Genomic DNA, 15,337 nt, shown 5'->3' with positions numbered 1-15,337 from the left:
AATATTAATAATAATAATATTACCGGGTGTATTTATCTTGACGCTCCAAATCAGCCTTTATTTCTTCTCTTCTTTTCTCGAAATAATTTACGCACTTTAAGAATATTATTTGAGCAAGAGCATTTATCAGAATATTATTCACTCTGATAGATTTGTCCTGAACCCTCCATCATGTGCTTGAGTCCATTGTTCTATACCAATGTTGTAAAAAAAAAACTCAGACAGCTCCGATTTATTCCTTTAATGTCTTCAATTGCTTTATTAAACTTCCAAATTTGAAACTGACACCCGACACGATAAACATAATTTTTCAATGTATTAAATTTGTACTTTTTATTAAAGTTATTGACGATATGTCGTAAACAGAAATGATGGTGACATTTTGGTCCCGTCTAACCATTTGCTGGATTGTTCACTACTGCGATGATGCCAACATGTCGATCTGAAATTAAACACACTTCTTCGTATGTTACAATTTTCTCTCAAGTGTTTTAGGAACCAGCCTCATGAGTCTGCAACTCTTCATTTGTAACGATAAATGCAGGTGGATGAAGATGCCTGTTCGAATCAACTGATGTCGCAATCAGCAATTTTCCTCGATATTTACCATAGAAGTGGGTACCATCTATCTGAATTATCGGCCGACATTTATTAAAAGCTTCTATACAAGGACCAAATGCCCAAAATACAAAAGTTAAGATAACATGGCCTTCAGTAAGCGTTTCTTTCACTCTCCACTCTACATGTGTTCCGAGATTGGTCTACTTAACCATATACAATCACCTGGGTAACAATTTGTAAGACTTATCCCAATCACCGAACACTTTAGCCAACGTTTTTCTTTTTCCCTCCCACACCCTATGTAAGGAATATGATATCCAAACTTTGATTTGATGTCGGACTGCAGTTGTGCCACACCGATAGATGGTTTTTCTCTTACGGCATCACAGAACTCCAGTGCAATCATTGATGAATCCAATTGCACATGACTTCGACTCAGTTCTAAATAAAAACATGTATGTTGCTCATCATACTTAGTGATCTCGAACAAGCCATGCGATTTTTTCTTTATTGCACGAAGTCTCTATTTGCAACCTTCTTCCCACTTCTTACACCGTATTACCCAAATCGTCGGTATCGATTCCACAACCTTATATGATGCGTGACATTTAATAGCAAAATATTTGACCACGTGTTGTAGCATTTCTTTGTCTTGACAAATCATCCTTTTATACAACTGAGTATTGTTAACGTCCACAGGGGCTACAATTGGGTCATGTTCTCGAATTCTATCTAGTACATTCATATCCAAATCATTGAATGTATCTGAAGGTAACTCATGTTCACGACCATCGAAATTCAACTCTTCAAAGTCATTGTCCGTTTCTGTTCTGAAATCTTTATACTGATTGTTAGTCGCCATATCTTCATTATCGCATGACGATGCAACTAACTCCGGATTATGATCAATACATTGAGTTGGATCTTCAAACTAACTAAATGGTGCATTCAAGTTTATATCCAATCCTATCCCACTTACATTTACATACAAATACACTAAATTCGGGAGGGACATCGTGATTGAGAACATCAAGTTTATAGCTTGTACATTCGGAATAGGGAATGACATAAACCTGGTTCTAGATTAGGATGTCTATATATTATTTCTAACTGATTTGTTCTCATATCTACACTAAATGACATCCCAACCATTTCAATGAATTGTTCAAATACAATTCCACTATTCACATTTATGCTAAAACCTCTACTTGGTGGTTGGTCATAGTCAACTCCGTCAATACCATCCATCATATTACCATTTGTAAACAACATAACAATACATTACTAATTGTTCTACTAATTATCAAACTTAAACAAAAACAAATCACAATAAGAAATATATATAAGAAATATAAGAAATATATTTAAAAAAATTACAATAAAAATCACAATAAGGTAAACTTTTTAAGACTATTTTTAAACATAACAATAAATTAAACTTTTTATAACTATTTTTAAACATAACAATAAATTAAACTTTTCAAATATCATAAGAAATATATACAAAAAATCACAATAATTTTATATTAAACTAAAAATATTAAAGTTTTTAAACTATAAAAATCAACTTTTTAAACATAACAATAAGATAAACCTTTTAAAACTATTTTTTCAAATTAAATACAAATAAAATAAAATATTTTAAGAAATATATTAAAAAAATCACAATAATTTTGTATTAAACTAAAAATATTAAACTTTTTTTAATTATAAACATCAACTTTTTAAACATAACAATAAGGAAAAATTTTTAAAAATATTTTTTCAAATTTAATACAAAAAAAATATTATAAGAAATATATTTAAAAAATTACAATAATTTTGTATTAAACTAAAAATATTAAACTTTTTAAATTATAAACATTAATTTTTTACACATAACAATAAGGTAAACTTTTTAAAACTATTTTTCAAATTTAATACTAAAAAAATAAAATATAATGAGAAATATATTTTAAAAAAATCACAATAATTTTGTATTAAACTAAAAATATTAAGGTTTATGAATATAAACTTTTTAAACATAACAACAAATTAAACTTTTTAAAACTATTTTAAAATATATTTTCAAAGTTAATACTAAAAAAATCAAATATCATAAGAAATATATTTCAAAAAATCACAATAATTTTGTATTAAACTAAAAATATTAAAGCATAAACATCTAACTTTTTAAACATAACAATAAACTATACTTAAATACAAACAAAAACAAACAAAATATAAATAAGATTAACATGTTGGTATAACATAATATAAATAAGATTAACGCTAATAACAACTATTAAGATTAACACTAATAGAGAAAGAACTACTAACATCAATATGTAAATATTATTGAATTCAACAACTACTAACAAATTAACATGATAGATCTACTAAATATATATAAAAAAAAAACTAGTAATAAATAAACAGTACACTCACAAATTTAATAGTGGTTTTCTTTTTTTCCCCAAAAGTGATAATATTCTCTCTTTTCTTTGATATTTCTTATCCGGCAACAAAAACTATTAAAAAATAAAATATTATGAGAATATAAGAAATTTGTTAATGTTACCTCTTTTTTGTTCTTTGTTTCCCAAAAAACAACAAAAACTATAAAAAGAATATAATAGAATGAGAATAGAAACAAAATTTACAATTATTTAAAAAAAAATGAAATTTTGTATAGTAAATGTACAAATCTCACAATTTAATGGACGATTGTGGAAGAAGAAGAAGATTTGGAACAAAAAATGGAGTGATGAAGAAGGCAGAAAATGATGAAGAAATGAAGAAGGCAGAAGCAAACGAAAGAAGGTAGAGAGGTTGTGATGTGAGAAATGAGAAGTGATAAGGAGGGATTAAAAACTTGTAGGTCGAGTTTTCAAAACTCGACCCACGAAAATTTGACCGGCGTTGGGAATTAAAGACGGATGGGACGATTCAGCCATGAATGGCAGCTTTAATTAGGTCGAGGATTGAACCCTCGACATGGAGGAAGTAGATTTAGGTTTCATTTTTAAGTCGAGGGTTCAATACTAGATATCTTCTTTAATTTTTTTAGGTCAAGGGTTCAACCCTCGACTTCTTCTTTAATTTTTCTAGGTCAAGGCTTCAACCTTTGACATCTTTATTTTTTTTTTATAATATTTTATATAAAATCCCAACATTGAAATCTCCAAAACAACCACAAATCTCTAAATACTTTCAAAACAACCATATTTCTCTAAATATTTTTCCTAACTACAATATTTAAAAAAAAAAACTCCTTCAAGATTAGTTTAATAGATAAAATATTAATTAACCTCCGTAAATATTAATAATTCGTTTAATGGTTGAATTAAGAAAATTGAACATTTGACTATACATCAACTATCAACTAAAATGAAACTTTTCTTTAAAAAAAAAATGAAATGAAACCCAACATATAAAGATAAAAGTGATATTTTATATTAAATAATGGTGAACTTTAAGATAGGTGTGTCTAAAATTTGAGAGGTTTTATTTTTATGCTTGAAGTTTCAAATTCAATAAAGAGAAATGGATGGGTAGATTTTTTATTATTGAATTAAAATAGAATTAGTAAAGCAACATGAATAAAATGAAGTCTTGGGAAAACATCCCACTATTGATGCATGAATAAACAAAAAATAATAATTGAAAATTTTTAAAAATATCAAAACTAGGAAATTACGTGAAAATTTTTAAAATCAAAGAAAAATCACAGTCGACTAAAAGGAAAATCATTGTGTAAAAATTATTACAATCATATAGAATTTAAAATTCTCTCACGATCTTAACGACAAGAACCCTTTGCATTTATACCCTTTTCCTCACTCTCAAATCAGAAAATATAAAAAAATGTGTTTAATGAAGATGATTTGAAATTAAAGTATACATTTTTTTTATAATGTTGGAAGCTCATCACTTCTTTTAACCTTTCCATTGTGAGACAACAATTCTTATAATAATTTGTCAAAACTATTTAGTTTTCACAAACGAAGATAAACGTTCAAATGTCAAAAAAGTACACTAAAAGTTTCAAAACACAAAATATATATTACATATTAGGGAAAATATAAATTTATGCCCCTAAATTTGAGTAGCTGTATCAATTCAAACCATATACTTTTATAAATGTATTAATTTATACTCCCCTACATTTCATTCAGGAAAACCTAGTGTAAAACTTTATCATTGTATCAATTAAACTTCTAAACTTTCATTAATGAATCGATTAGGTACGTTTGGAATACAATTTTCAAGTGTTTAATTTTTAAAAAATAAGTCATTTTAGAAGAAATTGGAGTGCTAGACATTTACTCAAAATAACTTTTCAAATGTGTTTTAATAAGTTTGGATGAAAATAAGTTTTTTGAATAATACATTTTTCTCAAGTGAATCTAAATGAAGTTCTAGACTTTTAGTCAAAATTTCTTTTGAAAATCGTGCATGTATTGTAATCATCCATTTTATAGAATTAGATAATTTGTAAAGATAGTAGTAATGAAAGATAGGTTTAAATTTTATAGCACCCCGAAAGTTCAGTAATAAAAATGATGTTAGGCCTACACGTATTATTATGGGTCCAAGCCAAAGATTCCTTCTCAAACGTTCAATTCTACTTTTTGAGATGCTATAAACTCAGCAACGCACTGCTCCAACCTTCTTCCCCACTGTTCCCATCATCATCTGATTCTCCATTCTCAACCATCCATTACCCATTTTTCGCCTTCCTCAGATCTCAAATTTTCCCCCAAAACCCATCTCCCATGGAAGCTCTCATCTCCCAGTTCACTTTCCTCTCCGATCAAGCTCTACACGACAAGAATTTCGACCCTTCCACCATTGAAGACCTCATGAAGCTCTTCGAGATCGAAGCTTACAAATCCTGGGCCGCCATGGAGCTCCAACACCAGAACGAGGTTCAAGACGCTGAGATCGCCATGCACCAGGCTGAGGATTATCTCGATTCTGTCATGGAAGACGCCATGGATGAGTTTAGACGGTTCGAGGAGGAGTTCGATCGGATGGCCGAAGCTGAGCTCCAAGAACTCCTTGACAAGTCTGAGAAGGCTCGCAAGATGGGGAGTTTGATGGAGAAGGCTGCGGCGGTTGCTTCTAAAAGGTACATGGAGGCAGCCATGAATTCCGCCACCGCTTCCATGAGATCCGCCTGGAAGGCTATTTCCTCCAATAAGGTTCATCCTTCTTGAAGCTGCTTCCTTTTTCTAGCTTTTCATTTCTTGTTGAATTGAAGATATCTATTTACCTTTTCAATGTCGGCTCTCTGGAAATTTGGATCAAAACCCTACTTTCAGAAGCATTCTACTTGTACTCTACTTTCAGAAAGTCAAGGAACTATCTCCATAAACTGTAAAATTAATGCATAAATAACTACAGTTTCATACTTCAATTCATCAACATTCCTACATGTGTGTACTCTGTTACTTATGGATACAAATTGCATTATGATAACACTTTCAGAAGCCCTCTTCTGTTTGGACTCTGCTTACAAAAAGAGTAGAAATTTTCTGGAACTGAAAAGATAATGATTAATGCCTAAGTTGCTACCTAATTCATACTTCAACTACCCCGTGTTGGTTCCTGTTTGAGAGTGATTCATAGATACAGAAGTTACAAATTTGAACTGAAATTATGCTTAGTTTCTGATTCTTCTTCAATAGACACCAACTTGGAATCTCTGACGTTTGGTTTGTTGGGAGGATGGGTTGGGTGAATAATGATATCGATAATGATGATGGTCTCTCTGTTTCCTTTCATTCTTCTCTTCCTTCTGCAACTGACAGAAGTCCACTGAATCATAATTGTGATGCCCCCTCTGTTTTTTCCCTTCAACATTCTTCTTTCTCTCCTCTTGCCATTGGGATAATGATTTCAGTGGCTTGGGTGAATGATCACTTTGTTCAATTTCACCTTTCTCCAGTTCAACATTCTTCTCTTCCTCTTGCCATTCAGATAAGTCCAGTGGCTTGATTCTTTGAAGTTCAAGATCAGGCAAAAACCTGTATGGAAGTTTCCTGTCTTCCATTTTTCGAAATGTGATCGAGATCCTGTAATAGGTCCACAGATTCAAATATTAGGAACCAACTTATAGATATTTGATGCACAAGGAACCTTTTTCTTTTGGCAATGATTTGAAGATTGTAAAATAACAATAGCAGATAGCTAACCTTTTAGATTTGACACTAGGTACACAATGCTTGGCAAGATCAGCTCCATTACCATTTAAAATCAATACAGAACTGCAATATCAACAGAAACACAAACATTAGATTTATAACCAAGCAAATGAAATGTAGAAACAAAGAAAGCATAATAATAGTGTGTGCATACCCTTTAGGCAAAGGAACCGAAACAGGACCGGAGAACTCTCCAGGACTAAGAATTTCCGTCGGAGTGCCAAATATGATGTTGCTTTCTGTTAGAAATGATACAGTGCAAAAAGGTCTTAGAAAGTCATGTTGATCAATGTGTGGCGGAATGCAATATCCTTCATCGTATATGTTTACGATGCAGCTATCGGGGACACATGTACTAGGTAGAATCAGCCACTTCACCATTCTCTCGATCATCTTCTTAAACAAAGATGGAATGGATTAACTTCATCATCTCTTACTATACCAGGTGAGGTTCCATTTTTATCCTACAAAAAGGATAATATAGAATAAGAAAGACAACACAGGAAGTAAAGGGGTTGACGAAATTTGTATTGAACAGGAACACCATGAATACCGTTGCATAATTGTAGCAGCATCCAGATTGAATGGTAACTCTTCCTTTGCCTCGCATCCACTATCTAGGTTCAGAATATGTACGCTCTGTTGAAAACATGTGAGAATGATAATGAGCATATATTTGCTTGAAGTTTATGGAGGAAAGAAGTGAATTAGATAGCAGATTATAGGGAAGAATTGATACTTCTAAGTTGCCCTCTTCATCCCTTGCGTTGTAAATGGTAAACACAATCAACAATGTTCTTCCGCTCTTCGTCGTTAAGAACTCCTGTGAAGCTCTAGCCCTTGAAGAACATTGCTCGGTTTGCCAATATTCTTTCCAAATGAACAAACTCTTGCTTCCTCACTTTCAAAAATCTTAAGGGACGTTTGGGGCGTTGAATGGGTTATAATAGTCAATGTTTATTATAGTTTGTGGGTTATAATAGTATGTGTTTGGAGTACAGTTATAATAGTTTGTGTTTGGAGTGCAGGTTATTATAGTCTGTGGTATAATAGTCTGTATTTGGTGTATAGGTTATTATAGTTTGTGGTATAATAGTCTGTGTTTGTTGTGGAGGTTATTATAGTCTAGTTTATAACAATCTGTGTTTGGGGTGCATATTATTATAATAGCCGGTTATAACAGTATGGAAATTAAATGCATGTTATCTTAATATATATCACAATTGATTATACTTTTTTGTATATCAAAGGATTTTTTTAAAAATGAAATATCATATTTTCACGAACCTAAATAAAATTGTTTGTTCCACCAATTTGTATAAAATGTGTTGAACGTTGTATTGCCCTCATTTCATCAATTTTAATCTTTTTTGACGTATCAAACTTCGTGAGCATGCAACAAATACAATTCCATTCTCTTCAAAGGATATTAACCATTACCCAACATGTTAATGTATGTAGAGATAGAGAAATTTCACAAATAGCAAAAAAAGAAAACCAAATCACATTCATGTCCATGAAATAGTACACAGTGAAATATAAAAAATATTATAAAGTATAAGCCATAATTTAGATATGTCCAAATTAAACATGGAAAAGCAGGTGATGAAAATAGTTGAGGCGTTGTTTAGAAGAAGAAGCTCGCCATACTCCAATTTCATATCCGCTAGAACAGACAAAAAACTCTTTGTATTATGGACATTGCGAAATATGATATTCATAAGCCTTACCTTCTGTCGGATTTGCAGTTCTGGAATATCATTAAGTTCATTCACAACCTTGGCACATAGCTCAACCTCTGTTACACGTTGCTCTTTCGGCTATTTAGCAATAGACTCCAGTTGGTCATTTGAAAAGTCCATTGTATTCTTAAAAACCTCAATCAACTCAGACTGATATCCATAATGCTTTCTCTTACTACCCCTTGACGAATTGCCTCCTTTGGAACCAAAACCTGTCGGGATTCTATCAAACTCATTCTATGACAGGTCATGTTCTTGTGAATCGCTAGTAGGAGCACCTTCATGCATATGCCCTGGCACATTTGAGGCCATGTCACCAGGTGTCTCTACCCCTTTTCCAGTTGCCTGATCCTTGCCGAAGACGTAGGCTAAGTCATCAAAATATGAGAATGACTTGTTCAGGAGCCCTTTTGCTGCAGGATGGCTCTACATGAAAAGTATGGCTGGTCAATATAACGAGTGACGATGAATGGAAAAAAATGTTTATGAAATTTTACCTTCACCCAACCATCGAACGTCTCTTTCTTCGCAGTGATGCTTTGGAATTTTTCATTCCAACCGAACCTGCTGCATGCTGGTCATCGCATTTCTGCTATAGCTTGGTACATTCTTTTAAGACTCTTTACCCTACAATCTATGGTGGGGTCCCTTGCATTCTACAGTCAGGTATCTTATCATCCATTAGACACTGTAATTATGCCAAGTACCCCGGGCGAAAGGTCCCCTTGTCTGATTTCCATCTACCAGATTCAACTAAAGTCACCAAACATTCCACCAGCTTCGACTCTTCCTCCCTCGTCCAAATGTCCTTTGGAGTTTTAGAAGAACTTGTCATCCTGCTACATGTACACCGTAGTACAATTTAAGTTGTAAAGAAAGAAATTACCATGTGTTGTGTTATGTGTTGGGGTTAATGCCCTAAATCTCGTAGGGTCCTGTAGTTTGTAAACACTTATATGAATTGTGATTAATAATATATGATATTTTATTCACTTCTGTCTATAAAATATATGATATTTTAGTTGCATTAATCACAAACTAATAAACTAAGATCCATGGTTATCGTTGTAACTTAAAATGCATGTGGAGACATACAAGTGGATCGTGTTTAAGTGATAACCTAAATGGACTGTAGTATATGGATAAGGCTGGGTATCTTATCCTGATGACACTACAAGTATGATCCGCTTTGTAGGTATTACAAATGTAGTAAAGTTCTACAAATGATCTGATCCTGACCATTTGTGTATTAGACATGCGAGCGGGGATATTGTATACAAAGGAGTTTGTATAAGACCGAACCACGGAATGTTTAGTCTCGTTATATAATGTCGTTCATAATTGAAACTTTCATTTCACTAGGATGATCATACGTAACATGACTTTAATCCTGAGTGAGTTGTGAACTCCTGCCTATGAAGACGGTCCTTTGATTTGCATGGGTGAGAGTGGCCAGATCGTCAACTCAACAAGCCAACCATTTTGGGGAATCGTCTGATTGGAGAGCTGGGAACTTAGCTACACAAGATGAAATTCACTCATTCCCCGAAGCATGGGTAAGTAGATAAATTTCTCCCTTAAGGGCTGATTTCGGGTCTTGAACAATGTGGCACCACACCTTCTCTTAGCCCGAGAGGGGTTAGTCATAGTGGGACTATGATCTATGCGATAGACTATTTCGTCTACACGATAGTATTGTTCATTATTTGGTTGAGAAGGAGAAGGCCAAAATACGATTTACTAGTTTTGCAAACTTGTTTAATGGAAAATGAAGATTCTGTCTAGATTATTGACTCTGGGACCACTAACCATTTTTGTTCTTAATTTTAGGGAATTAGTTCCTAGCGGCAGCTTAGTGTTGGTGAGATGATGATGCGAGTTGGAACCGGACACGTCGTCTCAACTGTGGCAGTGGGAGGTCTCCAGTTGACTTTACAGAATAAGTTTATCATTTTGAATGATGTGTATGTAGTTCCCAAATTAAAGAGGAACTTAACTTCTGTAAATTCGTTGCTTGAATGTAAATATCAAATACATTTTTCTATTAATAAAGTGTTTATTTTGAAATATGGTGTTGATGTATGTTCGGCTCAACTGGAAAATAATTTGTATGTGCTAAGGCCGTTAGCAACAAGTTCCCTCCATAACATAGAGATGTTTAAAACTGTCGTAACTCAACATAAACAACTTAAAATTTCTCCAAAAGAAAATGCCCAACTTTGGCACCTACGTTTAGGACACATTGATCTCAATAGAATTGAGAGGTTGGTGAAGAATGAACTTTTAAGCGAGTTAGAAGAAAATTCTTTACCTGTGTGCGAGTCATGTTTTGAAGGCAAAAGGACTAAAAGACCTTTTACTGGAAAAGATTATAGGGCTAAAGAGCCTCCAGAACTAGTGCATTCAGACCTTTGTGGTCCGATAAATGTGCGAGCCAGGGGAGGCTATGAATATTTCATCACTTTTACTGATGATTATTCGAGGTATGAGTACGTTTATTTAATGCAACATAAGTTTGAGTCCTTTGAAAAGTTCAAAGAGTTCAAGATTGAAGTTGAAAACGCATTAAGTAAAATGATTAAAACACTTCGATCTGATCGAGGTGGAGAGTTTTTGGATTATGAGTTCCAGAACTATATGATAGAACGTGGAATAGTTTCCCAACTCTCAGCACCTGGTACACCTTAGTAGAATGGTGTATCAGAGAGGAGAAATCTAACCCTGTTGGACATGGTTCGGTCGATGATGAGTTACGCTTCCTTACCTGATTTGTTTTGGGGTTTTGCAGTAGAGATTGCAGCTTATATCCTGAACCGTTTTCCCTCCAAAAGTGTTGCCATAACACCTTTGGAGTTGTGGAATGGTTGTAAAGCTAGTTTACGTTATTTCCGTATCTAGGGTTGCCTAGCAAATGTGCTTGAGGCTAATCCTAATAAATTGGAACCACGTTCAAGGTTATGCCTATTTGTAGGCTACCCCAAAGGGACACGAGGGGGTTATTTTTATGATCCTAAGGAAAACAAAGTGTTTGTATCGGAAAATGCTACTTTTCTTGAGGATGATCATACAAGGAAGCATAGATCTAGAAGCAAAATCGTGTTGAATGAGCTTTCCAAAGAAACTACTGAATCTTCAACAAGAGTTGTTGAAGAGACAATTAATTCAATAAGAGTTGTTGATGTAGATTCATTTAGTAGGTCAAATCCACCTCAACTGTTGAGGGAAGCTCGACGCAGTGGGAGGGTTGTGAACCCACCTATTCGCGATATGGGTTTAACTGAAATCCTAGCTATGGTAGCTGATGGCGTAGTTAAGGATCCATTGTCTTACAAGAAGGCAATGGAGGATGTTGACCGAGATGAATGGATCAAAGCCATGGATCTCGAAATGAAGTCTATGTACTTCAATTCAGTTTGGGATCTTGTAGATCAACCTAATAGGGTTAAACCTATAGGTTGTAAATGGATCTACAAGAGAAAATGGGGTGTTGATGGGAAGGTGAAAACCTTCAAGGCTAGACTGGTGGGAAAGGGTTATACCCAGGTAGAGGGAGTCAACTATGAGGAGACTTTCTCACCTGTTGCCATGCTGAAGTCTATACGTATCCTTCTATCTATTGCCTCATATTATGACTATGAGATATGACAAATAGATTTCAAGATTACTTTTCTGAATGGAAACCTTGAGGAGACCATTTATATGGTGAAGCCCGAGGGATTCATAGTCCTAGGTTAAGAGTAAAAGGTTTGCAAGCTGAATCAGTCCATTTATGGACTGAAATAGACATCTCGATCTTGGAACATAAGGTTTCATACTGCGATCAAGTCTTATGGCTTTGATCATAATGTTAATGAGCCTTGTGTCTACAAGAAAATCATTAACAGTTTAGTAGTTTTCCAAGTGTTATATGTAAATGATATCCTACTCATGTGAATGACGTAGGCTTATTGACTACAATTAAGAACTGGCTAGCGATTCAATTTCAAATGAAAGATTTGGGAAAGACTCAGTTTGTTCTTGGGATTCAAATCTTTCAGGATCGAAATAACAAAATGCTAGCACTATCTCAGACATCGTACATTGATAAGATGTTGATCAAGTACTCGATGCAGAACTCCAAGAGAGGCCTACTGCCTTTCAGGTACGGAGTTACTTTGTCTAAGGAATAGTGTCCTAAGACACCTCAAGAGGTTGAGGAAATGAGACAGGTCCCCTATGCATCTGCCGTAGGAAGCTTGATGTATGTGATGTTATGTATTAGACCTAATATCTGCTACATAGTAGAGATAGTCAGTAGATATCAGTCTAATCTAGGATATGATCATTGGACGGCCGTCAAGAACATCCTCAAGTATCTTTGGAGAACGAGGGACTACATGCTTGTGTAAGATTATAAGGATTTCATCCTTACGAGATACACGGACTCTGATTTTCAGACTGATAGGGATTTTAGGAAATTCACTTTAGGATCAGTGTTCACTCTTAACGGAGGGGTTGTAGTTAGGCGAAGCACCAAGCAAGGGTGCATTATGGACTCCACTATGGAGGCCGAGTATATAGCGGCTTATGAAGAAGCTACTAAGGAGGCCGTTTGGCTCAGAAAATTTCTGACTGATCTGGAAGTTATTCTAGACATGTCTAGGCCCATCACCCTTTATTGTAATAATAGTGGTGCTGTGGCGAATTTCCATGAGTCTCGGAGTCATAAGCACGACAAGCACATTGAGCGAAAATACCATCTCATCCGAGAGATTGTGCATCGAGGAGACGTGATTTTCATAAAGATAGCTTTGGAACACAACGTTGTTGATCTATTTACGAAGGCCCTCACGGCTACAGTTTTTTTTAGGGTCACCTGTAGAGTATGGGTCTATAGAACAGACCACGACTGGACTAGGGCAAGTGAGAGATCTTGTATTGGGTGTTTGTGCCCTAGTTTATTGTTTTGTGTACTTGTAATTTGATTATCTTGTATACCCCACTAGCTTTAGGACAAGTGGGAGATTGCTGGGGTTGATGCCCTAAATCATGTAGGGTCCTGTAGTTTGTAAACATTTGTATGAACAAACATTTTGTGATTAATAATATGTGATATTTTATTCACTTTTGTCTATAAAATATATGATATTTTAGTTGCATTAACCACAAACCAATAAACATAGATCCATGGTTATCGTTGTAACTTAAACATGTATGTGGAGACATACAAGTGGATCGTGTTTAAGTGATAACTTAAATGGTCTGTAGTATATGGATAAAGTTAGGTATCTTATTCTTGCGACACTACGTGTATGGCCCGTTGTAGGTGTTACAAATATAGTAAAGTTCTACAAATGATCTGATCCTGATCATTCATGTATTAGACATGCGAGTGGGGATATTCTATACAAAGGAGTTTGTATAAGACCGGACCACGAAATGTTTGGTCTCGGTATATAACGCCGTTCATAATTGAGATTTTCATTTCACTAGGATGACCATAGGTAACACGACCTTAATCCTGAGTAAGTTGTGAACTCCTGTGTATGAGAGAAGTCCTTTGATTTGTATGGGTGAGAGTGGCCAGATCGCCAACTCAACAAGCCTACCATTTTGGGGATATGTCTGATTGGGGAGCTGGGAACTTAGCTACACAAGATGAAATTACTTCTTCCCTGAAGCATGGGCAAGTAAATAAATTGCTCCCTTAAGGGCTGATTCCGTGTCTTGAACAATGTGGCGCCACGCCCTCTCTTGGGCCGAGAGGGGTTTAGTCATAGTGGGATTATGATCTATGTTCATTAGAGGGATCAATGGTACTTAAGAAGTTAGATGTAACTACAGAGGCAAAACGATAAATTAGCCCAACTATACTTACGAGCGATTTGCGAAGGGTCATCGTACTGTTGATTGGTTATATCCAATGGACATAGAAATATATCTGTAGTGCGAAGAGTGCAGCTATCAGTCGTGTCTGATAGTTAACGGATGGTGGATAATGTGATTAAAGAGTTTAATCAATTATTCACGTACCTTTAGAGCTTCAAGCTACAGGTCCATAAGGTCCCCTTGGTAGCTCAATGGATTTAAGTTGTTTTGGGTTAATTTCAAATGTTCAAATTAATAAAAGGAAATTTGATTATATATGATATAATTAAATTAATTAAATTATATATGATATAATTGATATAATGTATTTGATACATTATTGTTTGAATGGAGGAACAAATATTTGAATATAATTTAAATATATTTTCTATGAATGAGATTCATAGTTATTAAATTTAATATAAATATGATTTATATTAAATACCATAAAATAGAGAAAAAGACCTATTGTTTATATATTGTATATAATGTAATATTAAAAGGGAAATTATTTCAAATGGTAAAATTATTGAAAATATTTGTAAGATAGAGCAAAATTTTAGAACTATCAATGATAGAAGCTGATGGACACTGATTGACTTCTATCAATGTCTATATCAGTGTCTATCAATGTCATTGATAGATACTTATAGAAGTCAATCAATGTCTATCAGCGTCTATCATTGATAGTTCTAAAATTTTACTATATTTTGTAAATCTTTTGATTAATTTTTCTATATTTGAAAACAACCCATATTAAAACTATAAGTTATAAATATAATATGATAAGTTAGTTATCATATTTATCTATATTTATTAATTATTTGATAATTAACTCATTTTTGTTCATAACTACCATTAGTGGGTAGTTATTTAGTTTTATGGCAAACTGAGATAAATTAAATTGTTTTAATTATTCCAAAGACAAGTGAAGGAGAGACACGGTATTAGGAATCGAGTTACTATACGATCACTTGAGAGACTAAACGATCGAGTAGG

General features: G+C 34.0%; 1 protein-coding gene across 1 annotated transcript; it reads left to right on the top strand.

Annotated features, from left to right (window-relative positions):
• Window positions 1-5,158: 5,158 nt before the first annotated feature.
• On the top strand, window positions 5,159-5,978 carry LOC120075975. Its single transcript, XM_039029779.1, has one exon. It carries the CDS (start codon window positions 5,319-5,321, stop codon window positions 5,760-5,762), a length of 444 nt encoding a protein of 147 aa, XP_038885707.1. The 5' UTR covers window positions 5,159-5,318; the 3' UTR covers window positions 5,763-5,978.
• Window positions 5,979-15,337: the final 9,359 nt, after the last annotated feature.

The sequence above is a fragment of the Benincasa hispida genome, chromosome 1 (genome assembly GCF_009727055.1).
Source record: "Benincasa hispida cultivar B227 chromosome 1, ASM972705v1, whole genome shotgun sequence".
NCBI classification, from domain to species: domain Eukaryota; kingdom Viridiplantae; phylum Streptophyta; class Magnoliopsida; order Cucurbitales; family Cucurbitaceae; genus Benincasa; species Benincasa hispida.
This window is presented reverse-complemented; position numbering and strand designations above follow the sequence as displayed.

Excerpts from the sequence above, each read along its gene's own strand:
- LOC120075975 (XM_039029779.1), top strand. The coding sequence starts at position 5,319 with ATGGAAGCTCTCATCTCCCAGTTCACTTTCCTCTCCGATCAAGCTCTA.